This window comes from Zonotrichia albicollis, chromosome 1 (assembly GCF_047830755.1).
Source record: "Zonotrichia albicollis isolate bZonAlb1 chromosome 1, bZonAlb1.hap1, whole genome shotgun sequence".
Lineage (NCBI taxonomy): Eukaryota > Metazoa > Chordata > Aves > Passeriformes > Passerellidae > Zonotrichia > Zonotrichia albicollis.
The window spans coordinates 41849373-41876198 of record NC_133819.1 but is presented as its reverse complement, the minus strand read 5'-3'; the positions used below and the strand labels follow the sequence as shown (position 1 = coordinate 41876198).

General features: G+C 40.6%; 2 protein-coding genes across 4 annotated transcripts in view; both read right to left on the bottom strand.

Moving 5' to 3' along the window:
* CMTM7 (CKLF like MARVEL transmembrane domain containing 7) overlaps window positions 1-3194 on the bottom strand; it is a 33775-nt gene extending 30581 nt beyond the window's left edge. For 2 of the 3 annotated variants that reach the window (XR_012579943.1, XM_005481062.4), the window contains exon 1: window positions 607-857. Coding sequence is in view for 2 of the 3 variants with exons in the window: in XM_005481062.4 (XP_005481119.2) it covers window positions 607-768 (162 nt within the window). In the remaining variant the exon portion in view is untranslated. Of the gene's footprint in view, window positions 1-606; window positions 858-3033 lie in introns of those variants that run through there. The other variant, XM_074539141.1, reaches the window with a different exon arrangement.
* Window positions 3195-3977: 783 nt separating this feature from the next.
* Window positions 3978-26826, bottom strand: part of CMTM8 (CKLF like MARVEL transmembrane domain containing 8) — a 37662-nt gene continuing 14813 nt past the window's right edge. The window contains exons 2-4 of the mRNA XM_074539126.1: window positions 11835-12008; window positions 7857-7973; window positions 3978-5236 (exon numbers count right to left, since the gene is read on the bottom strand). Of these exons, the coding sequence (XP_074395227.1) occupies window positions 5153-5236; window positions 7857-7973; window positions 11835-12008 (375 nt within the window). The 3' untranslated portion in view covers window positions 3978-5152. The remainder of the gene's footprint in view (window positions 5237-7856; window positions 7974-11834; window positions 12009-26826) is intronic.

Sequence of the window (26826 nt, the reverse complement as noted above, 5' to 3'; positions counted from 1 at the left end):
TCCACATCTGCATGGAGCTGAATTTCATGCACTGACTTAAGGCATCAGCTCAAAATCCTGGCAGCATTCCACCATCGACTGCTACTGAATTTCAGCCACACATCCCTCCCCGTGTCACTGGGTCACTGCTGGAGGTCTCTGGCAGGCAGGGCACTGAGCCAGCAGCCTCAGCTGTGGTGCCCAACTCTACCAGGTCGCTGTGGGCACCGCCACTTGGCCCCGCTGCCTCCTAAAAGCTTCCCCACACTACGGAATGAGCGAGGAATGAGGCGCTGCACGGCACGATGTGCCATCGCATCACGGTGCTACCGCTGTTAGTAGCAAAAAGTTAACACTGCCGCTTTGGGCTCGCACACGTCCGTCTGCTCACAAGGGATCACTGCTGCGTTAGGAGGAGGCAAGGACAGCTTCCTACAGACGCTCTGCCAGAGGAACGCGGGTTTTGGTGCTGCTGGCAGAGGGCTGAGGGGCCAAACCCGCGCGGAGCCTGAGGGCTCTCCGGCCGCGCCGCCACAGGAGCCGTCCGGCCGGGACGGGCGCGATTCCCGTGGGCTGCGAGGGCCCCGAGAAGCTCCGGCAGCGGCCCCCGCCCCGCTCGCCCCTTACCATCTGAGCCACCTTCAGCATGCCGGCGCAGGAGCGGAAATAGCCGCCGTCCATGAGCTCCGCGTCCGAGCCCGCCGAGGAGGAGGCGACGGTGACGGGCGGCGGGGCGGCGGGCCCCGCGCTGCTGACCCCGGTGCGGATCACTCGAGCCCCGTGCGACATGGCTGCGACCGCGCTCCCCTCGGCCCGGCACGGGGATCGGGACGGGACGGGACGGGATGAGATGGGACGGGGCGGGGCGGGGCGGGCGGTGGCGCCCCGGGGCTGGCGGGGCCGGGCGGAGCGCGGCGCTTCCCCGCCCGCCCGGGCCGCGGGGCGGGGGAGGCCGAGGGGAGCCGCCGGGGCTTCCCGGCCGCCGGGGAGACGCCGCCGCACCCAGGCAGGACAGCGGGTCCGGGACAGCCGGGAGCGGGAGCTGCGCAGGGAGGCTCCCCCCGCGCCCTGCAGCCCGCCCGGGATGCATGGAAACAGGCCGGAGGGAGCGGGACCCGTGGAAACAGGCCGGAGAGTGCGGGACGCCTGCCGGGAGGGAGCTCCGCACCGAGCAGCTCGGCGGGGACAGTGACAAACCCCTGGGAGGGGAGCGACTCCGGTGCTTCGCTGTGGAGGGAAAGCTGCAAACAGCGCCTTCTCACACGGCTCCCACTCTTGCCAATCCCCCTCCCAGCCCTCTGATTCTCGGTCTCATGAAAGATAAAAGCCATTTGCGGTAATGGGCAGCAACAGGTAAAACTATAAGGGCTGTCCAGATGTCTCAGGCCCAGCGTTTGAATTAAATCATACAGCAATTGTAATGAAACGCAGCAGAGGAAGCTATGTATTTCTTCATGTTTAAAAATAACTTGTTCTGCTTTCTGACAAGTGAGGTATTAGCAGGCCTCTGAGCTGGGCATATGCCACTTTTGTACTCACTGCAGTAGTGATCCCATCTTCTGCTGCTTCATTCTGCAGTTACAACACAGATTCTGTTCATATTTAGTATTGAATGAGTTCCTTCAGCAAATAAAATTGTCCTAAGAGGGAAGACGTGTAAGCCCAGGTGACCCCCAACACACATAAGGCCCCAGCATAAGCAATTTACTTGGAGCAAAACAGGTTTGCCAATGGTCCTCATTAGATTAAGCAGTACATAGTTCTGGACTTCTGTTAAGCCATCTTGTGGTAGCAGTAAAAGGTATTACCTTTTAAATGTGGTCCCACCACATTTTATCTCATGTCACTAGATATCAAAGCTACAACACTGGCTACTGCCACAAGAGTAAAATGCTAGCTGCTGAGAAATAAAAGAAAAATTTGTTCCATTTTAAACAGCTGTTTCTGTTTGTTTTGTTTTTTTCTCCTTACAGTTCCCATTCGGAAGCATGCATGGCTACAGGTCTCTATAAGCCCTGTGGAGGAAGGTTCCAGTAATTTCTTTACTTCCTATTTAGAAATACGCAGTTTTACCTGCTGGTTCAGCTTCTTTAGTTCTCTATTTCTTTTGAAATAGAAGTCACACAGTGTGTGTGTGACTGGGGCCCTGCTGATCTGAGTTCAGGGCAGTGAAACAGAAATAACTTTAAATTAATACCAGTGGCATAACAGACATGTTTTCTACCCAGCAATACAGGCATCTTCTGTGAAGCACTGGGACAAAGTCAGCCTAACTCTACTGCGTTTGAAGTTTTTATTAGTTCTCATGCTCTTTACTTTGTCTTGTTAGGGACATTGTGTATGAGGATGAAAAAAGGTGCTGACAACTCCTTAATAAATGAAAATTAATGGCCATAAGTTGACATCAAGTACCCTTATGTATGTGACTTAGATTTTTCAGAGACTTTGTCTGAAACAAGTTAGTTGCAAGTCAAACACCTTCATTTTGCAAGTTTATTAGCAGTTTGTTTATTCTTCTAAATATCTGTATTAAGCATTTCATTAATGACTTCACTTACTAGTTGTTCTTTTAAGGCTTCTTTCAATCTTACAAGTTCTAACCTACAGCAGATACAAACCATGTTTTAATTGTTATATGATAAACCACACCTAGCTTATCTTCTTTATCAATATTAGAATATACAAATGCATTAACTCATACTTTCCAAATCAATATTTAAGACCAGTGAATTGGAAGATAATCTTTTGGGTGCTTATGCCTTTCTTCAGGCCTGAAACTGGAAGAGCAAATTCCAAAAGGAATGGTCAGCTTGTGTTGACTCCTCCAATTTTAACTAGATATTCAGAGCATTTCCAAAATAAGACAGTTGGTACCTGGGCAACAGATGAGAAAGAGCATGGGAAGTAAGATAACTATCTTTGTGAAAGGACAGAGCAAGGCAGGTAAGTTATGGTTTGTGAAGAAAAAAAAAAAACAAAAAACAAGTCCAAGTACAAAGCAAATTTTTGCCTAATATGTATTTTTTAAAATTCAGAATTAAGGGTTCAACTCACAGATTTGTCTTCGGAAGTCATTCTGCAGATCTTCCCCTGAGGATCAGCACTGAAGTCTCAGAGAGCATGTAGATATTTTGCCAGAATCACTCCTTATCTGGTTTTATCTTACATTAAAGGGCAACTCTGAATGTAACACACAGTTGCCATGACACTTTTAAGTAAACTGGATGAAACAGAACCTCCTCTTAGCTCTCCTCCCTCTTACTGCCTTTGTCCACAAATGAGGTCTGGGTTATGAGTTTAGACCAAACAAACCATTGCAGTTACTTCAAAATCTTGAAATGTTTGTGCAAACATAGTTACATCCTTTGGAGTTGAAATAGATACATCAAATATCAATTAAGAAAGAATTTCTATCACTTCTGAAGCTTTTTGACTGATGAGAAGTCACTGATGAAATTTTAATTTTGGCTATATTTCTAACAGTGTGACTGACAAAGTCACACTTTATCAGTTGGCACTTGGATCATTTCAATGCCTTTGATTCTTTTTATTCCCAGTGATGGAAAAGAGCATACGGGGTTTTAATGACACATTTTATCTGTGTAGATAAAATGCAGAGTTGGTAGCCATTCTTCCCTCTCACAACTGGATAAATTTAGCAAGCAGCAGACAGCCTGACCTATGTTGTGTAGGCCAAATGCAATTTGTAGACAAGTATAGGTTTTTAAATAATATCTTGGCTTCCCTTACACTGAAATCTTATGACTGACAGATAATCAAGAACAAAAACATGTGATCGAGAAGGGAATTAGCTGTCTGCTGATAAATCTTCTGCAAGGCACATATGTAAGTAACCACACACCATTTATTTACAAGGAGAAATAAAGAAGATTTTTTTAAGCAGTAAGGTTTCTCTGCTGCCATACATTATCAACCAAATAAGCTTTTGAAGACCAGAAGGGAATCCAAACCTTCTTAATCCAAGAATAGAAGGTTCACCAGTAGTTTTAAATGAGGAAAGCTTTAAATAACATCATAAAATAATCACAAACTTTCACTCACCATGTAATTTCTTGAAAAAAAAATCCTCAGGTAATTTGTATTTGAAAGTAATTTTCAAAGGCATCTGTTTTGAAAGTCATATTCTGTCATACTTCTGCTTGATTCAAAGTTATTCAAATAGGAGTACCAACTTCATTTGTTAAACTAACAAGTTGCAGATGATGCCAGTAGACAGGAAAGGAGGGAGGAAATTCCTTTCTTGTAGCACTGGTGTCTTGACAATTCTGCTGTGGATTTAATCTCTGTATCATTTAATAGGATTTAGAAGCCCAGATTTTAATAAGAGTGAGTAATGGCCTAATCTGAGGAGAAGAAAACCCAAGAAACCAGAGTCTGCTGAGAAACAAGAAGTGTTTGTTACCTTCAGCCAGAGATTTGTGATGCCCTCAGCAGGCTGAGCACTGAGCACTAAGGGGGTGTTGTCTGGGCTCCTGCTTTGGAGCCTGTTGGATCTGAGAAACCTGTTAAGATAATGTGTTCCAGGAACAGCATTTCTTCAGCTTCAGACCTACAGTAACCAAAAGCAACCTCGTGATCTGAGGAGCTGTTAAACTATGCACACTGACAGGATCATCAGAATTCCTGGTAGTATCTAGTGTACTCTGAAAAAGAAATTTTAAAAAGCAAGCTTCTACTCTCAGTTTACAAAACATGTACAGTTGGATCATTTATTTATTTATTTTTTAAACTTTCAGGTGGGTTTTTTTCTGCACAATGTCACTTTTTCATACATAATAATGATACAATATCAATCTTAGTTTTGGTAGCCTTCAGTATCAAAAGTATAACAGTAACATTTAAAAAGTTACATTCACATACATGGCACATTGAGTAAGATTTTTTAAAGGTCTAGCAGTAACAACTATACAATGTCTAGAAAAATACTATGTTAATTTTAAAAAAAGCAGTATGAAATTTTATTATATAGTACAAAGTCAGGTAAAAATGTCTCTAAAGATGGCATTATTATAAATAATCAACTGATCTCAGTTTATATCGTGTCAATTCTAGGAGAAATGTTCAAAAATACCTCACCCCTCTTCCAAGCTTTTCTCAAAAATTAATAATCCTCAAAGGACTTTACACAACATAATTCACTTTAACAAAGTATTTACTGCAAAGTTCGTGATCGCCAGGATATAAAGCTGAAATACGTATTTCCAGCATAGCAGGAGGTAACCACAAAGGCAAAGAACTGTTGAGAGAGAGGAAAAAACAGATTAGGAAATAAATATATTTGAAAGCACTGTAATTTCTAAGGGAAAAAAAATGTTATGGAACTTGGGTAAAAGGAAAATAGCAAGCTGATAAAAATGGCACACTCTCACCTCGTGCCTGTGTGGCCATCACAGCCAACACTGTGTAAAAGTAAGCTTACACTATGCCTAGAAGTATGGGCTTGGAACAGACAAAACACGACATATTTCAACTTTTTTAATAAATTCCTCATTATATAGTCTCATATCTTACAGACTGGACTGCCACCAATCTAAATACTTGCCACTTTTAGAGACAGAGGAATTGTCTGTGGGACAATGTGAGCTCAAGCTAGCACTCCTGCCCTGCTGCTGTGTTCCAGATATTGCTCACAGCCCACCTGTACCCCAGCATGACTCACAGTGCATCTGTTTGCTTACATAGAAGGCTTGGATTTAAATGCAGGCCCAGATGTGTTCTCAAACAGCACTGCTGATTAGCTTACCAATTCCAGAGGTCCTCTACTGATGGATAAAAATATTCCTCAGTGACAGCAACCACGCTGTCATGTTACTACGTTATCAGAAATTGATACCATTGTAAGCCTTCTATAGCAGGCTAGATTTATTTCACTTGTACTGGTAAAGTCCAATTCAGCACTAGTGCTTAAGTTCCTGTTAATCACTGCATGTTGCTCAAAACTGACAACATTCAACACGGTCTTAACGAAAATACCAGAATGTTTTGTGCTAGTAACTGAATCAAGTAAAGCTGTCACTGCAAATAAGATTAACACCACTTTTCTAAGAGCTGAGCAATGATAGGACAAGAAGGAACCAAACACAAGTTATAGGCAGGAAATTTCAATTAGATATTAGGGAAAAAAAAAAAAAAAACCCAGCACACAGTGTGAGTAATCAAACACAGGCATTGTGGAATGGCCATATTTGGAAATACTCAAATTCAAGTGGACAAGGCCCTGGTAAGCTGATATGAGTTAGCCCAGCTGTAGGAGTGGAGAGAGTTGGGCCAGATGGCTTCCAAGAAGTCTCTTCCAGCCTAAAAATATTTTATGATTCTACAGTTGTTCCTGGTTTATATGCCATCATTGGCATGGGTAGGCACTGCTGAGCACAGTAGACACTGTGATGCTCACATGCTGAGCATCCAGGCAGAAATCTAAGCCTTTTAACAGGGGGCTCTTGGTGAGCATTGTCTAATGCTAATTTAATCTCTAACTCCAAAAAACTGTAGATGGTGATGTAAAATCTTATTACAATAAAACACTGGAGCATTCTTCTTTTTCCAATGATTTTGTTTCTTATTAAATAAAAGCTCCATCTAAAATCTTTCTAACAGAATGACTACTGGGGATAGATGATTTGCTAAATCCTCTATCCCTGAAACCCTTAATGGATTTTGAAAGCAAGAATCCATATTTAATAGTTTATTTAGACACTGTGTTAGATAAACATTATTAGGAAGTATTAGAAGAGAATCCAAACCTCCCATGAGACACTGAGCAGTCATGCATTTTGCATAAAACCTGAATCAGCATGGAAGCTTTATCTAGCAGCAAGCAAGCTCCTGTCAGCTGCAGTGGCTGAGTAACAGATCTGTAGTTACAAACTGCCAAGAGGAGAAGACCCTGAACACCACTGAAATGACAGGGATTTAATGATCCAATTCCCAGGACAAAAACAGAGCAGGTGCTCATAGTTCCTGTGTTCATGGCCATACAAAAAAAAGCTTTTGACAGGATTTGTGAATAGTCAGTAGGACAACTGCAGAAGCATGAACACTCACTAATTTGGAATTCCTGTATACAATTGAATTTGACTCCTGTTGCCACAACATGAAATAAATTCTTCAACAACTCCCTTCACTTTGCTAGGGAATGTGTTCACCTAACTCAAAAAGTGATAAGGCTCTTTTCTATTCCTTTTTTAAGTTATTTTTTATCCACTTTGACTGTTTTGGATTTCTAAATCTAAGCACTAAGATAGTAATGTCAGACTAATTAGTGATTTAATCATGTTACATGATTTTTCACACGTTGCCCTTACAACTCAACCGAAAGATTATCAAAAGTTGAAGCTGTAACAGGAAGATCAGTGTGAAAACAGCAATACCATTCCAGGGCTTTGTGGACAATGCTGTGTGGACAATGTGGACAATAGCTTAGACCACAGGAAGCTGAATGCATCTTATACATAAGTATGCAAAGTTAGCTTAGTTTAAACTGCTTTTGAAGTTGTCCAGGTGCATTGGGGTGACTCGATGCTCACACAATCTTTTTTTGTCTGTTCTGATGTGCAGGCTCTGACCTCAGCCAGAAAGCTGGTAATAAATGGGGACAAGGGAGGAGGAAATCACTGTGATCTTAAAAACATTACTGCCTTTTCTGATGTGACTGGCATCTCCTGGTGAAATTTCTAGTCACCTCTAAAAACTATGAACTAAATTGCAGCTACTTACAGGTTTTGCATGTGACCCCTATTACTCTGCAGCTTTTCAAAATGCAGAACACCTGCAACTTCAACCCATACTTCAAACGAGTCTTCATTTGCTATAACTTTACTGGGTGTAGAACTGATTTAAACAAAAAATGAACTCACTGAAGAAGCTGCCCAGCTGTTGTAATTGTGATTGTCCAGATCTTTGGTAACTGAAGATGCATCTACAATGGCAGCAATGAGATACAAAACAAAGGCACTTCCATTAAAACACAAACCCTGTTGAAAAGACAAACATACATCATTAATATGAACAGGCATTTGTTTTCCAACATTACAAAACTCTCTTCTGAAATACACTGAACACATGCAGTGTACACCAGAAATGTCATTCTTAACTAACATTTTTAACTTTTTGCCTTCTTCCATGTTTCTATCTGTAAGATTAAGATTTAACTGCTTTGAAAATCCATAAACATTGAACGATATTTTGGACAAGCTGTTCTCTCCATCACACTAAATCCAGAAGAGTCAAAGTCGGTGTGCAGTGATTTTCCAGAAGTGAAAACAAGGACTCAGTTTGGTTACCACAATCTAAGGGTTAGGCAGTAAGAACATGACTCTACATGATAAAAAGCCAACAAAGAAACAAGACCAAACTGCACTTTGATTACACTTCTAATCTACACAAAGATAGGAACCAATAACTCCTGGCATATGGAGAGTGTTTATAAAGCTTCCAAAACTTTGTTTTCTACACTACTGAAGGACATAGAGAGTGACTTTTTTTCTCAGCTGTATTCTTCCATCTCTCAGTACCTTTCACTTCTGACTGTTTTTAAGTGGAGAAAGAAACAGGTAAATCCAAGGAGGAGAACAGTCTGACTGGACTACATGGGTCATCATGTAGTCATGGCAGATGCTGTATTTTCTCTTTCAAGAGGCAAAGTTAATGTCTCAGGGTACTTATATTTATTACTAAGAAAGAAGCAGAGCAGATAACAATGACCTCACATAACCCTACAGAGAGCAAACAAAAAGTTTGTTTGGTTTTTCCATGTGAGAGAGAACAGGAAAGGAAGACAGAATAGATGTCTAAGAAGATGAAAAATGTATGTATGAAACTTTGTCCTTTGCTTTTTTACTACTTGATCATGGAAGTTTCTTCTTAAAAAAAGAAAAGTTAAATCCTTTTAAACTCTACTCTGCTACTTGTCTAAGGCATACGGATTTGTGCCATGTTTAAGTGGAATGCCTCTGATATGCTTTGCATCTAGTTATGATTGCAGGAATGGGTGACTCAATATAGACATGGTCTCCTCATGTACATAATCAGCTCCTTTCAGCTTCTGACCCCACTTTTTCACTCCAGACTGTCACACAAATATAACCCCTAACTCTGTTGCTCTAGTTGCCTAAATATTGCCAATAAGTTGGGGTGCAACCCTAACTTATTAATCCCCACTGTGTGACCCAGTGGATGCTAGGAATTTATGCCAATTACCCACAATTCAATTCACTTTTAACCAGCTTTGGCAAAATCTAAAGAAAGCTGCAGCTCAAGAAGAGAAGTTAAGAAGGAACAGTGGAAAATACCCACTTATCCTTTCATCCATCCCTTCGCAGGGAACTGGGCTGGGCAGTGCCTCAGCATTCAGATGGAGTCCAAGGACTGGCACTTGAGATTTGATTCACACGCTTACAAATGAGTGGGGGTTCATCTCACTTATATCAGCTTGTCTAATAAAAGGTACTATATCTATCCACAGATCTCTCCCCTTGTTTTATCTGGGCAGTACAGCAATAAAATATCAAATTGTCAATTTTAGGATGAGATGCCAACAATTGGCAGGTTCTGGTGAACTTCTGTAAAGCACTGATTTAGAAACCCCAAACTTGATTACCTAGAGTATTTGTTGTTATTTTCAGATTTCCCATTCCAAAAAGACTCAATTACCCTGGAAAGCTACAAATCCCTGCAATATCTTGTCATGTAGAAAAAAGAGAAAAGCACCTAATTTCTGCAAAGTGCTGCTCTGGGAAATAACACTGTTGGGGAAGATGGAATGCAGTGCAAGCTGATTGGGCCTTTGCTGCCAATATATTACTCAAACCAAATGGTTCATGCTAAATTACCATCTGCTTCTTAAATTCAAATCCACCAGATTTTAAAAGCTTCCATTGATTGTTTTAGCAAAAAACTTGCATTATGAAGGAGAGTCAGTTTTGAAGCACATCTTTTGGGTTAATTTGCAGTAAAAGTAACTGCATCTTAAGCAATTTGGTAATGTGCAAAAAGTGAATTTATGACAGAGATGTCCAGATGTAATTTTGGATACTGCATACAATAGGAACAGTTTGAGCTAACTGTCACCTAAGGAAGCACAGCAATAACTGACAGATACTGAAATTCAGGATTCTTCAGAGAATAGGGTAAAGGTGGGTCTGAACTCACTCAAAAAGGTGTGTGTCATGCTCTTTCCAACAAAGACTTTAAAAGCACCTCTCTGAAAAGAGACTCAACGTTCCTCTTGGCCATACAGGAGCAGCAAAGGACCAGTTCAAGGGCTGTTCCCAAAAGCTCTGTTCCCAAAAGCTCTACCTTAGGGCAAAACAAGCTAGAACACAAGCATCTTTTATTTGTTTTGTATTTATTTTCTCTTTAAATGACCCTTTTATATAAAAGAAGACTACCTTTTGGACTTACATTTATTTGGAACTCAGAGCAAGAAATATACTCAATATGAAATAGAAACAAATCAAATATTCCAGTTTGTCTGCCACATAGATCAGGGGCAACTCATTTATGTGCAGTTGCCTCATAATAGCATTCAACAGATGAAAGAAGGGTAATGACCAAAGCTTTATTCAAATGGATATAAAGATGCTTTCCTTTTGAATGTACTTTACTTACATGTAATGCAATGGGAAAAAAAAAAAAAAAAACAACCACACCTTTAAATATACCCAGATACATTACTGCTGTAATTGAAATAATCCAACATTTCTATAGCAGTATTACAGCCTTAATGGTAATTGCTGGTTATGAAACTCAAAAATAGAGAAGCTATCTGAACATAATCCTGGTTGTTCTTATTAGTAATTGCTATAGCTGGCTATTTATTGCTGCAGCAAATGGGAACACTAAAAGAGGAGAGTATTCTAGTATTCAATTTTAGTCACATCCACAATATAGCTGATAACAGGCTGTTAGCAACACAGAAGCCAAATACATTTCATCATAGAAATAACAGAATCCTAGTCAATAATATTTAGCTGTTAAAAAAAAAAAAAAAAGAACAATATCTCACTGAATCCAATGAATGCAAAGACAAAATTTACAGTGATTCTTAGATAGGTCACAAATAGCCAGTTGGCTGAAATGACAATGACTTTTAGGATCTACTATCCCGAAGACCAGGCTGTTATGCAAATGAGGTAAAAATATACTGTTGAGAGTTAGAGCTGGCCAGGTTTGCTCAAACCATAAAAACTGGATCTGCATTTTAAGTGCCTGTGAATTTTTTCTGTAATTACAGTAGCTGTTTATCTGATTTGCTTTAACTCTTGAGCTCAAAGCAAAGGATTACATGGTACATCCTTTACATGGTACATATTTTACATATAAATACTTTTCAGCACCATTTTCACAGCAGACTACATATGGATTGTCAGAGTGTTGCTACCTCTGAACTATCCTTGCTTTAACTTTAGCAGAGGAAGACTCATGTTTTAAGAGCCCAAGTCCTGTTTCTAATGCATGGTGTTGATTCCAGTAGGGATTTCTGCTGTTTAAGCCATATGGCCAAGTCTGTTACCTCAGAGGCAGCAACAGACTCATTCTTCATGGGACATAACCACTACAGAGAGAAAAAGAGGTCACTGTGCATAAATATCAGTCACACACACATTAAAAAAATCAAGTCACTACATCAATGGCTGAGCAAAATGGTGAAACATCATAGAAAAAGTGCTTTGAAAGTGTCTGGGTAGTATGAAAGTTAAATACTGCAGCCACACAGTAATCAGGGAAAAATCTGCAAAGAGTAGAGTCGGTAAAATATACATGTAGAATGCACCAATATTTTATTCTCTTCAAAACCCAGCAAGCCTGGAACAACAAAGAATGGGTATATTTACCACCATGGTCCATGGCACCTGCGGGATCCTGGTGTAGGTCATTGTCATGTAGATGATCAGAAAGAAGACGGTGAGAACCCAGTAAAACACAGCTACAAACATCACCCAGCCAAAGGCTGGATAGAGAAAGTATTCTGTTCCAGCAATCAGGGTCCACACCAGCAGCCCCAGCACCTGCAAAAGTTATGGGGAAGAAAGAAAACTGTCACACAGTTCTAGACCTCAGACTGCCGTTCACATGAACCATTTGATGAGCTGAATGGGGATGCTGCACTGGCAAAATACTGATCTAACAAAAAAGAACATATACAACTGGTATGGCTGTGGCAGGGTGTCACAAAGGGAAAGGCTTCTTATCTGTTGATTTAGCCCAACCTTTAACTACTTTGGAGCCATACCTGCAGTGGTTTTACAGCTATGCTCCCAAAAGGATTGATTATTGTAGCTTTCTTGCTGATGCATGAAGGCAAATGCTGCTGTTTTCCTGCCAGCAATGTCACTTTAGAAACAACAGCCTGTGAAAGACCACTGGGATCTTCAGGTTCTACGTGCCACAGTCACAGGTCACTTATTAGTTGGAGAGGAGCTCAGAATGGTCCACAGCTGCTCTGTGGATTGGCAGGCACCACAGACACAGAACAACTCCTAGACCCTGCTGTAAAAGGCTGTAGCAAAGTATCAACACCACTACAACATACAACTGTAACTGGAGAAGGGCAAGTCAGATTGGGAATGTCATTATATTCCACAGCTCTTAAAACATCTCCCAGGTGACTTGACCTTAAGTAGTAGACAAGGACTCACACTCAAGCAAAGTCCTCAAGCAAACCAGTCTGGGGGAAAAACCTCCCTCCTGATGTGGCAGTCTGTTCAGGTCTAAGACACAAAGAAATACACAAACCAGAGGTTTTAACATACTCTCTCCAGTTTTCTCCAATGCTAGGTGATCTCCAATGCATTAAAAGGAAAGAGGAGCAAGCAAAATGTAAGTCATATGACACAGGAAAAAAAAAAGTTGTGTGTTTTTCAAGTTGCCCAGCAATTAGTAAAATCTTAACCATAAAATGAAAGTGGCATTTTATACCTTAAAAACAAACAAACAAACAAAAAGCAAAGCTCACTCCACACACTTTATTAGACTCAAATGTGGGAACTAAAATTCCTGTATTTGCAACAAGGTTTAACTCTTTCTGCTCTATCTGGACTATGGTGAAATTATCTAGCAGTGAGAAATGGAAGGATTACAAAATTAAAGCAAATAGCGCATTTAACACACAAGAGCCACAGCTGGACAGCCTAAAGTACCTTCTACCCCAATATTCTATCTCCAGCAGCAGTTAGTACCAGCCACCTGAGAAAATACATTAAAGAACAGACCATCAACAGCAATATTTCCTTGGACTACCTTCCTCAGCTCTCAGGACTGTGCAGTGAAGGGAGTTCCAGAGCTGGTGGTGATATCTTTGTCATCAACAGACCCTGACAGCAGACAATGGTTTTGCTACAGCTTCATTTGCACAAGAGCCAATCCTATTCCCATGCAAGCTGCTGGCCATGGTCACATTTACTCCTCTACTGCAGAACTGAACATACATATAATGTTTTGAGATTCATCATTCATGTTTACAATACAAAACTATACTGTTATAGAAAAGCTTCTTGTCATTGGTCCTCCTACCACCTTGTATCTGTTTGTCTTTAATTCATCCTCCAAAATGCCACACAAACTTAATTCAGCCCTCTACCATGTATTGACAGTAGATTAGATGTATATTATTTGTACATTCATCTACATGTGCATCATGCATACATAAAAGCACTGTACTAATGTCTGTTTTATGGTTTGTTTGGAGTTTGCTTTTCTCTCTTAAGAGAGAAAGCATATAATGGTCTGTTTAACAGCATTTTCCCCCCAACGTTTTCACCAATACACCAATTTCTCTCCAACGGGAAGCTCTAGAACTGGAATAAAAAAATCCTGCTTTTCGCAGCATTCCAGGGGAGGGCAGCATTGCCTAGTAAGAACAGCTCAAACAGCGTTAAGTGGAGCCTTTAAAACACACTATTTACAATGCAGTTACCGGTTCAGCAATGCTTCCCATAGTTCATTTTAATTCTACTTCCAACAACGTTTTACTAATAGTAGCAATTCAGTTAATAGCACCTCAAATTGCAAGAACTACCCACAATCAGATAAAAAGCAACTCAATTTTAGTGTAACAAGTGTTTTAAGGCTAAACAATTTTGATAGACTGTTTAGCTAAAAAAAATTACCATTTTCATAGGATACAAAGTTGTTTTTCATTACACCCATACACTAGAATCCAAATTTAAATTCATCATCCAGAAATTATACAGATAAACAATTGATCTTGTGCTTGATAAATAATTATTGAAGGCAGATTTATCCTAGGTCTGAGTATCTTATAAAATACCAAGAACAGAACCTATTTTGAAGGTGAGGAAAAAAAAATTTTAAATTTAATCATTAAATACTCTTATAAGTGTTGGGTTTTAAAACACTGAAATATAGAAGTAGATTTCTCATGAAATGCACAGGACTATGAAAAATTGGTACTAAATCCAGTAAGACTGAAAGGATACCTCAGTTTACATAATGGATTATTATTTGAAAGAGCAAAATCTTTACAAGTGGCAAATTATTAAAATTAAAAAGGAAAATTCTGAGGTTGCATGAGACCACTAATCTTATGTAACCACACACTAAAGCTAGCAAGACATTCCCTAGAACACAAGTATTCATGCTGGGCCCTGTTTTTTCCAGTAGTATTCTAACCTAGAGTCATCACCCCTCTTCCAAGATCATTTTAATATTTACGTGGCTGTACACCTCAAGTGTATTCTGAAGAATTGCTTTTAATCTATGTTTTTAGCTGGCTTGTATCAATGGCAGAACAACTCACCCAGGCAATTGAGATGCACCACAGATGTTACAGATTTATATTCTTAACTGGTTCCTGCATCGTAACTTTGATGGGTTGCATATTAGAGCACATTTGACATTTTCAGTTAGATCCAGATACTCTTACAGCATATTACTGGAGCTGACAGGCTAAAATAATATTTCAGACTTCTTGATTAGATCTGAAAAGGTCAGATCAGCTCATGGTCAACAATTCACTCCGTGTAGTTAAATGATATGGCAAATGGTTTCACTGCATATGTAAACATATGCAATAAATTGATATAAAGTTCACACTGGCTGTCAGCATCTACAAAATACCTCAGGAGCCAAAGGAATCCAGACATCTAGACAAGCCTTCCATGATTAGCTGGTATTCTCAGCATGCTAAATACCGAGATTGTTTCTCTGGTGTTAAATGCCTGCCTTGTAATTTTCTGACTGCCCCTTACATGCCAGCTTTGCTGTTCAACAGATCAGTACAAACTGGGTGACACTGCTGGATCTGCTGGAGCTGAGAATGCCACTTCTCCTACTGGTTTGGTATCACACCTCCCCACTGGGAAAAAGTGGACTGTATTCACATGTCACCTCAATGAGCATCCAGCATAGAGAATCTGGCAAGTGAGTGGCAGGCAAGCAATACTGGAAAGCCAACATCAGCAACAGCTGGGGAGTGCCTGCAGTAATTCAGCGAGCACAGATGGTGCACAGACACCTTCACTGCTCCAGGTCAGCTCTAAGAAAAGGCAGAAGGCTCCACCCAGGAACTGGGAAGGCCTCTATCTCACGATGACCAGGTAGGCTAGAGTGTATTAGTAATAGCTAAGTATTTGGTTTTAATTTATGAGCAAGTCAGAATATGCTTTATTAGAATTACAGGAACATACTACTATTCTGGAAAAAATAAGCTCAAGAAAGGGGGAGGGAAAGGCATGAAGAAAGCCCAAGAAAATAATGCATTCATGTGGAAATGGATGAGAGGGGATGCTGGGTCCTAAGACTATAAGGACTCCACCAATGGGTCCAGTTTTTCCAGTCAGATGGGAATAGGGATGTCAGTGCAAGATAAAGTCAAGCAGTTTTCTGTTGTTTATGGCAGGTTCTGATTTCAACTCAGACATTTATTTTGTGGTCATTTGGCTGCTGCTTGATCAGGTACCTCCATTAGTAAAATGCATTAATATGTCAATGCACTAATGCATACTTCAGCAGTTGGCAGACACCATAAAAAGGAAGTAACTTGGTAGCAAAATCCAACATTATTGAGTGTTCAGGTTTAAAATTAGATGCTTAATTACATATTCAAACCCTTAAATAGATGCCATAATTCTTCTGCAGTGCTGAGAACTTCAAAAGTATTGGATTATTTAGTCACTTAAAAAAAAGAGGGCTTTGTTGTTAGTACATGAGATACTTGTCTCGTGTCACAATTCAGCAGGTATAAAAGCAGGTGTGAGCTTAAATCTGTGTTTCCAGTTTTGCTTTTCAAAGCAGCTTAAAAACTGCAAAAGAAAATTTGTACTTGCCACCTGCATTCAAAAGACTATGATGTAACAACTCCTCTCCAGTAATACCAGGGTTTGGAATTCTCCAGCATTTCTCCTGAGTGGTTAGCTCAGCAACATGGTTAAAAATGTTTATACATCCTTTACACAATAAAAGAAGTCTCAATGTAGCAGAGCTGACAGGAAGAAAAACCCAAGGCTCACCTATTTAAAACAAACAAACAAACAAAAAATCCAAACCAAAACAAAAATTTGGTACGTTTGCCAGAAGCTTTTCCTATTCTTTATCCAGGAGATGCTTCCTGTGACCATAAGCACTGCAGGATTCATATGGAGTTGCTGCTGGCACAGATGAAAAGGATGGCAGATGGATACTAGAAGAGTTGTGCATTTGCAGCACGAATTGCCTGCTGTATGCAAAGCCACCTAAACATGGACAGCATCCAGCAAGGAGAAAGCAGGACATCTTGCCTCTTCTTCCTAGCAGAGGAGATTTATGACTAGAAGGCAGAGAGACCATTCTAAATTATTGCACATCATTATTTCATTACTAAATCACAAGTTAGGAGCTACCTTATCAGCAGCACAAGCAGCCTGTCAATGTCTCAACCTCCATCCTTTTCTGCCTTGGCTACATACCAGGATGGTGGTGCTGGTGTGGATTTTAATGAGAAAAAAAAGAGTGAGAAAAAGAGAATTCTCCCTCTACCGTTCCTGTTAAACATATCCAGGACAGTCAGTCATAAGAAGAGGCAGATTTAATGGTAGCATTTCCAGCTGGTTTTACTTTACAGATTTATTGATTTATTTGCAGATTATTTACAGATACAGAATTACTTTTTTTTTTAATGTTTTTTCCAGTTCAGGCTAAATGGAGTAAGTGTTTGCACTGCACTTTAAAAGTGTCTTTAAATCAGAATTTTTGTGCTCTAACACATCATCCACGAAGTGACAACAATTCTGCCTTCTGCCACTAGAGCGAGCACAATCATTGCTTTTTTCTTCAGGGAAAGGTGCAGTTTGCCCAGCAGTAGCATCAGGGCAACTGCCATTCAATGCAACCCCTGCAAATCGGGAAGGGCCACTCAAAATAAGCAAGATATATAAATAAATTTTAAAAAAAATATATATATATATCTTTCACTAGGTTAATTCCAAATTTGAGTGTCTTCCCCAAGCAAATTTAACAGGTTCATCTCTATATCAGGTACAACAAGAGCAACATCAACTGCAGGTTTATTCACGAACTAGTCAAAATAAGAATACTTGATGTGTTCAACTTAAAAAAAAAAGTGTAAGAAAAAAATAAGGTGAAAGCCTGTAATTGCTGGATAAATCAAACATCAATCCAGACTAAAATACAAAATATAAAAATCTTGCTGCAGTCAGAGAAAAGGTGATGAGCATGTTTTTAAGTGGAAAGATTCAAACTTCAACTATTTCCATTAACACTGAGTAAAGGTACAAAGATGAAGAAATTCAAAAATGTTTTTCAGCTACAGTTTTTAGAGATATAAGAACCTTGCTTAAGTGAGTTTGACAGTTCAAGAGCCATGTAAATGTACTCTGGAACAATCTAATCAATACATTCCCTTACTCCACTACTGCTTCTCTTTCCCAGTCTCAAACATTCTTTTTTCAAGCACCAAACATTATAGCGAGCTGACATCAGCCACTCTCTAGTGTCCCCCTCTCATTAGATTTTTCATGGCTTTGTCTTGCTAGAAAAAAATTCTAAAATCCACAGTGCTCACAGAAGCATGCCAGTGGTCATAGTGGACATACCAATTTTATAATTTGCACAGTGCAACTCTTAGCATCAAACTTAAGCAGCAGCTATGGGTCTCAAGTCTCTCCTAGCTTTGAAAACACCTCTGCCTAATCAAAGCCCAAAATTCAGTCTCTTCTACTTACCCAGAATTTCTAAAAATTTTCTGAATACCTGTTTAATTATTCTCAAGTGACCCATTTTCAGTGTTGAATCTTCCCACTAATCTTCAAGATTTCTGTCATGCTCTTGGCTCTGTGGCAGCACCAGCACACACCTCTCACTACAGGCTACATGGGCTTGAAACAGTGGCAATACTGACCATTGCTTCAGAGAATCACCTCCCCAGAGTTGTTGTTTAGGACAGATTTCCTAAGAAAGAAAACTGCTGGAAGCAGCACGTGCCAAAATATGTTCCGGATGTATATCTTCATCAAAGACTGAACTCTCTTACCCCAGAGTTTAGTCCAAATCCTATGACATTTCAGAAAACCTCCTGACCCAAGATTGAAATGGGTCAAAGCCTTCTGGCAGACGCTTCATTCAATAGGGAACACACCTATTCCGGAATGAGACTTCAGACAAAGCCTTCGAGGGCTGACAGACCTCCCCTGCCTTTCCCACAGCTCCACAAAGCAGGGAAGTCCTCCCACACCCACCCCAAACCCCTCAGAAAGAGTCCAGGAGCACCTCTGCCTAAAAAACCAGGAACCAGACCTCCTCATGTGTGAGCCAGGAAATAAAGCCCAGTCCTGGTGTTCAGCCAGCACTCAGGAGTGCCCAAGGAACTACGAAGTGGCATTGGGAAGAGTGGAGAGAGGGAGGTGTGCAAGTGAGAAACCTTTCTGTCTGATCAGAATGGGCACTGCCCAGGCATAAAGACAGCAGCACCCAGGCAAAATGCAGCAGCACGCCCAATTTCATGTCACCTTAGTAATCTACCACCTACTAAAAAGGTGTAAATCACAAAGGTACTCCTTCTCCACTGCAGTCCATGCATGAGGAATCTTTTGTGATGCAGTGCTCTGGCTCACTGCATCTGGCATCCCAGAAAAATCACCCAGAGGTGGGGGTCAGTAAGGAAATGGTGCTGTCCATGCCAGCAGCACATTACAGGTTGCTTCACCTGAGAAATTTGCATGGAATGTGTGAGACCAGAGCTAACATCAGTAACACAGTAAATTTAAGGAGGTAGCCTATATTAAAAAAGTAAGAGATGTTTTCTGGAAAACACAGACATACCACATCAAAATTATGAAATCACTACAACAGATTTCTTACAGTTTCTCAGGAAGCTCTATTAATAACTAGAGGCAGAGTAGTGGATATTCAGAAGGTAAATAAGAAACGAGTTTGTTTGGTTCATAAATTCTGTTTGTGTCATCAAAATGTTACAATGGAAGATTAGAAACTCTTAGGAAAAAAAAATAAAAGTAATAAAAACCTCTACCAAAGAGAAAATTCCAGAGTGCTTTATAAATCAATGATATACCCACACATTGAGTATGTTCTGCTCATTCCTCCCTTCCACTTACAAAATGATTCAGTTGGATTATTCAAGGCACAGAGAACAGCTCCTACAAGAAAAGAAAGTTAAAGCTGGAAAAACAGACAGATCCAATTTTCTGTTGAAGACTGAAGGAGGATATGACAGAAATCTGCACAATGTCAGGTGGCACAAAGAAGGGAGCGAGGAGTAGATTAGGACTTGCAACACAAGAAGCATCCTGCTAAAATTATCACACAAAAAGATAAAAAAGCAAACAGAATGAAATGGTCTTTAAAAACAAAACAAAATCAGAAAGAAGGAAAAAACCCACAGTACACAGCCAAATCACAGAATGCCATAGGAAACATCATACACACTCTGGGTCAGCCCTGTCTGTATATATTATGTACATACATGACAGTCAGGATAGTCAGCAATCTTCAGCACTGGAAATTCCTAAATGTGCAGTTTGCTAGAAGTTAGAAAACTGTAACAGAGAAGAAAAGCTTGCAGTACATGCTCCTTCTTACATTCCTCCCTAAGTTTTCAGTATCAGTAGATACTAGAGACTGAGCTAAACAAACCACTGACCAGATCCATTACTTCTGGTTTTAACTTGCCTTCCTTTCCTGCAACCCTGGCAACCAAGGATTGGAAGATGTAGAAGTGTGAATAGAATAGGATGAGATGATTACATGACACATCAATATATCATTTGTTTCTTAAGCAGAATTACAATAAATAATCTCAAGCAACTGTGAAGAATCTGGCTTGAATTATATCATCATGAAATTTATCTTCTCAGTAGAGTGGAGGTTGATCATTAACAGACCATTAAAAAGTGTACAAAGCATAAAGATTGGTCCTTGTCCCAGGGCACTTTCCACATTAAATGCTCTGGAGTTTGAGGGCTGCATTCAGGAGCACAGTACTGCTTATCCATGCCTGTAAATTCTAACTCAACCTTGTGTTTTGCCTGGGGATCTGCACACATGGAGTAATTTATATAGGTGTACACTGTGCATACATTAACTTGGTATCACAGTGCTACCATCATTTCATCTCAAAGAGGCAGCAGAAGACAGCCTTGTCTGTGCCCATCACGTTCCCTAGTCTGAAAGTGTCTTGATGCAGAATACAGTGAGACAGGCAGCCAGGAGAAGGACCTGCAGGCTCAGAGCTGCTGCAGCTGGCTGGGACCACACTGGTTACTGCTATCAGTGGCTCCATCAGGGCCACAGTGTCATGTGAAAATAAAGAGGGGTGGTACAAACGCTACTGGAGACAAGCAGCCTGACCTTAGCAGCACTTACTCACCTCTCTGGAAGGGTGACAGTGCAAGGCAGTGACCTCCACAGTGCTCAATCTCTAAAGGTCGACAAGAGCATCTGAACACCAAGGAGAGGAGACTGCCTGGCCTCTTATCAAACAGTCCCGAGGTGTTGTAATCTTTGCTGCAGTCCCAGCTCTCTGGCTCTTCTCCTTTCTCTGCAGCACTCTTCTCAGGGGTTCCTCCTGGGCTCTTGACCCACCCCTATTTATCTCAGTTACCCTCACGAGCTACAGCTGTTGCCCAACTAAGGACCCTGCAGCTGCAGCTCGTTTGGAGTAACCTAGACACACACACAGATCTTACAATACAAGATGTATTCAAGCCCCCACATTTCCCCCTTTTCTTTTAACAATTTCACAATAACAATATACATACAGTCCCAGCTCTCAGGCTGCCACAGCTCTCGGCTGTCCTTAGATGTTCCAAGGCTCTTTTCCTTAAAGGCCATATTCTTGCAGCTTTCTGCTGCTACAGCTCCTTAATTCAAAGGCCATATTATGTTCTACAGTCCCAGCTCTCAGGCTGCCACAGCTCTCGGCTGTCCTATCTTTTATAGTCCCAGCTCTCTGGCTGCTACTCCAAAGTCCCAGCTCTCAGGCTGATATTCCAAAGTCCCAGCTCTCAGGCTGATATTCCAAAGTCCCAGCTCTCGGCTGCCACAGCTCTCGGCTGTCCAGGGGAATTCCATACCTTCTCTTTCTCGATGTTCGGCTGCACGTTCGTCTTCACACGGGGTCACCAATTGTTGTAATCTTTGCTGCAGTCCCAGCTCTCTGGCTCTTCTCCTTTCTCTGCAGCACTCTTCTCAGGGGTTCCTCCTGGGCTCTTGACCCACCCCTATTTATCTCAGTTACCCTCACGAGCTACAGCTGTTGCCCAACTAAGGACCCTGCAGCTGCAGCTCGTTTGGAGTAACCTAGACACACAAAGGTCTTACAATACAACATATATTCAGGCCCCCACATTTCCCCCCTTTTCTTTTAACAATAGTACAGTTACAACACACATACAGTCCCAGCTCTCAGGCTGTCACAGCTCTCGGCTGTCTTTAGATGTTCCAAGGCTCTTTTCCTTAAAGGCCATATTCTTGCAGCTTTCTGCTGCTACAGCTCCTTAATTCAAAGGCCATATTATGTTCTACAGTCCCAGCTCTCAGGCTGTCACAGCTCTCGGCTGTCCTATCTTCTATAGTCCCAGCTCTCTGGCTGCTACTCCAAAGTCCCAGCTCTCAGGCTGATATTCCAAAGTCCCAGCTCACTGGCTGCTATTCCATAGTCCCAGCTCTCGGCTGTCACAGCTCTCAGCTGTCTGGGGGATTCCATACCTTCTCTTTCTCGATGTTCGGCTGCACGTTCGTCTTCACACGGGGTCACCAATTGTTGTAATCTTTGCTGCAGTCCCAGCTCTCTGGCTCTTCTCCTTTCTCTGCAGCACTCTTCTCAGGGGTTCCTCCTGGGCTCTCGACCCACCCCTATTTATCCCAGTTACCCTCACGAGCCACAGCTGTTGCCCAACTAAGGACCCTGCAGCTGCAGCTCGTTTGGAGTAACCTAGACACACACACAGATCTTACAATACAACATGTATTCAAGCCCCCACATTTCCCCCTTTTCTTTTAACAATTTCACAATAACAATATACATAAAGTCCCAGCTCTCAGGCTGCCACAGCTCTCGGCTGTCCGGGGGATTTCTATCATAGTCCCAGCTCTCTGGCTGATACTCCAAAGTCCCAGCTCTCAGGCTGCCACAGCTCTCGGCTGTCTGGGGGATTCCATACCTTCTCTCTCTTGATGTTTGGCTGCATGTTCGTCTTCACACGGGGCCACCAATTGTTGTAATCTTTGCTGCAGTCCCAGCTCTCAGGCTCTTCTCCTTTCTCTGCAGCACAGTCCTGTCTCTCTTCTCAGGGGCTCCTCTTGGGCTCTTGACCCACCCCTATTTATCTCAGTTACCCTCACGAGCTACAGCTGTTGCCCAACTAAGGACCCTGCAGCTGCAGCTCGTTTGGAGTAACCTAGACACACAAAGGTCTTACAATACAACATATATTCAGGCCCCCACACCGAGGGATGCTACTGAAAGGAATGCTGCTGCCACTCCCTCTTCCTTCCACTTCAGCAAGGCCTGCCCCTGGCAGGGGTTTCTCTCACCACCTAGGATTTCCTAGAGAGAAATACTGTGATATTGTGCAGAAATGCTTGTTGATTCCAAATTCCCTGCCTCCTCCCAGCCCTGTCAGGAAACCGTGAAGTAGTACTGCTACAGTAAACACTGCACTATCATGGGAGCTGAGAATTACTCACTGGAATTGCTGCTACATTTTGCCCTTGAGCAGCAGAGAAAGGAGAATGTAAAGTAATAGCACATTAGAATCAAATAAAAAATAATCTGCCTTTTCAGTTACTTTCTGAGCAAATTTTCATTTAACCACGCCTTCAAGTGTGAATTTTAAAGTGGACAATTACAAAGCAGACTAGTCACATAGAGGCACAGAAGGCACAGGATATCTATTTTTTTGTGTCCTAGTGGCTTCTTTTGTGCAGCCCCTAGAGGTAATGGCTTTTTTGAGGAAAAACTTTAAGATTCAGTACAAATACCTTCAGATACAAAAGTAGCGATTAAATTCCATATTCCAATAATTTTTCCTTTTCAAAAGCCTGCTTATAAATCAAGATTGGTGAAACTACAAGGCTGAATGATCTTTTTATTTAAGACTCAAATATTATTACATTTTGGAGTTCTGAGTAGAACCTGTAACTGATTTCTTTGAGAATTCACACTCAATTTAGTCCTCTAAACAGTCCTGTACCCAAACAGGCAGTAGAGAAGTAAAAATAAATCCTATGTGACTCACAGGAGATCCAGGGGCAATTTACTGAGTTGATTTGTGAGGAGACCTATCATTGCACTCATACAATGCCATATGATTTAATTGATTTAAATTTTAGATCTTCATACTATAAAATTATGTGTAGATTTGAGAGCCCACATTTGTCAGGAACATCAGCTACTTGGTGGAAGGACTTAAAAGAGCTTACAGTGCTTCCTTGAGGCAATTGAAATAAAAAAAAAAATAAAAAGGAAAACCACATTGGCAAGCTTTTTGAATTCTTGTTTTGAGACATGAACCTAAGATGTGGACAAAGAAAGAAGCTTCCTCGCATTCACCAACAATGTCAGAAGATGATGAATTTCACATCTCTTCTCAAGACATAAAGGACTTCCAGAGTGCAGCTGCAGTTTAACTCTGGGATAGGATTGCCCCCTTCCACCTCAGGAGCTTGAGTGGGGCAGACAAAAAGCTTAATGTATTCCTTTTCCTTTACACAAATGCAGTGCCTGGTTCACAAACACATGAGAGTTTTCCTGAGAAGTCCTTCCTGAGAGGGACTACTTCAAGCCGAGCAGTAGAGGCATATTTATGGAGGTGATGACCACAGTATAGCCCTTGAGTTCTGAATACTATTTCTCCTTTATAAAGCACTTATACAAGTTAAATGTGCAGGCTTGATCTGCTGTGCTCACTGAATACAATGTTTGTTTCTTGCTTTTGGGATGTGCATTGTGAGGAAATGATTGTCCTTGTACAGAAAAACTAGGAAAAAATTGCAGTAACTGTCTGTAATCTCATTTAATTTTTTCTTTTATTATTTAAACTGCAGAAGCAGATTCTGAGATCAAAAGATATAGGGCCATTTGTATCTGTCTGAACATGTCTTCCCCAATGTGGCTATTTACTATTTTTTTTATTACTACAACTTCTACTGTTTCTTATTGGAACATGATGGCAGAAGGATTTGTTCTTCTGATCCAATAAAATCACATACATGAAAAGTCTTCCTTAACCTTGGTATTGCCTCTTTTACAGACATACAAACTCTTCCTTTGAAAGAAGTTTTGCAGCACTCTATCATCCTTCTTCCCATTTCCCCTGAAGGGACATACTTCCTGAGGGTAGAAAAATACCAGCTTCTCAATAAATAGCAATGATTTTGTAATTTAATTTTAACATTTGGTGCATGTGAAATACACATATACAAAAAAGTCATTTTGCCATTGTTTTTACATTAATAAGGTGAATTATTTTTAAAGGAGAATCCCTAACAATGACTACCTTATGAATTATAAATGATTATTTATGTAGTTCACTTTGTTTAAAGGCTGTCTACAAGAGAACAATGCTGTATACAGCTGCTTTATTAATAATGTCACTGGCTCTTTGTTGCTATTTTTACATCTCCATCTTCCTGTTAGGCCATGTAAATAGAGATGCCTAAAATTAGCGGGCATGCAGCATTGTTTCACAAACCTTAGCTGCTACATTAAAATAGGAAGCTTATTACTTCTTTGGGAATAACTTTTATTTTGCCCCACAGCTAAGATAGAAAGTCATAAAGCCAGATATGATGCAATGGAAAATTCAAAGGGAGTACCTGCTATGAAAACCTATTGCTGCATTCTTCATCCATTTAAACAGGAGGAAATCCTTAACTGCTTATTCAAAAAACCTTTAGACTGAAAATATCTTTTAATTTCCACAGCTGAAAACCACAAAAATTGATTTTGTACAAAAGAATTTTTTCTTGCTGTGAGCCAGAATCTTCTCGTCATCAAAAGTTGAAACAATTCCCCTTGCCCAACAAACAGAGGAGAAAATAAGATGATAAAGAAATAAGGAATCTGCATTCAGATCTGTTGTTGTCTGCCTATTAAGAAGCAGACTACTTCTATATTGAGTCCCAGGAATAATAATCCAACCCTAAGGACTGTGATTCACATTTTTAGGTAAAGTTCAAAGATTTTACAAAGACTGATCCACATGTTGTAGAAGCACCTCAATGAAAAATCCTTTTCCTTCTCTGACAAAATTGCTTTCTTTCCTGAGTACACTTTGCAATAACAACACAGAAGAACTGCATGCCTATAAATATTTAACACTTGCATATGCCGTTCTGGAGGCATTTATGTTCAAAGACCTCACTGTCAGAAAGGACCATTTTGGCCATGTTGCCAATGGCATAAAGATTTCAACTTACAACATGCTTTTTGGAAAGAGATGACACCTTGGCACAAGTGTTGCAATGATAAAATTCATCTTGTCTCTAAAAAAACTGCCGTAATGTCTACTGCTTTCATTGGTGAAAAACCCCAGCCCCATTTCTCATCTGAATTTTTCTGAAGTCAGTTTCAAGTCACGTCCTTTTCCAAAACGTCCATCTGTCACCAATATATCAAAGATAACTTTGAACTAAGGGCCATATCCAAAATTGTTGACAAGACACAATTGAACAAGAGACAATCAGAAATACTAGCATTGCTTCTGGCAACAAGCTACATTGGGTTTTTTAATTCTGCTTTATCTTTCTCTTTATTATTTTTGTGGTAATAATAGAAAGAGTTGACTTTGAAGGAATCAAGAACAAATCCAGAATTAAGTTTTTCAACAGAGGCCTACATAAGACCTATATAAGGCTTGTTACTACTCTTCCACATTTAATGTTTTGCAGAGATGTTTAGGGTACTAAACAAGCAACTTTAGGGTGAACAATTATATGCAAGTGAAAATATTAATGCCAAACGAAAAAAAATTAATTGGCCAAACAAGTAAAACAACTCTACACATGAGTCATACTTTTAGTGAACTCCTTTTCCTCAAGCTCCATAACTTTATTTTCAAGGTTCTGAAGAAAAAAGTCCACAAGCCTGAAGGACTTCCCCACAGCCTGTCTACTCTCCATAATAAATACTCAAGCAGTGCATGCAGTATAAAAGAACAAAGTAAAAAGGTCTGTGGGATACCTGACACTCGAAATTCAAACTACCAAAGTCATAAATTAAGTATACATGCCTATTTGTGGGGCAGGGTATAATGTTCTCCAACTGCTTCAATGGGCCTTGTGTAAACAAAGAACAGAACAACTGGTGACAAATGCCAGCTTTCTAGTGCAAGAAAAAAGTCTTCAATCAAG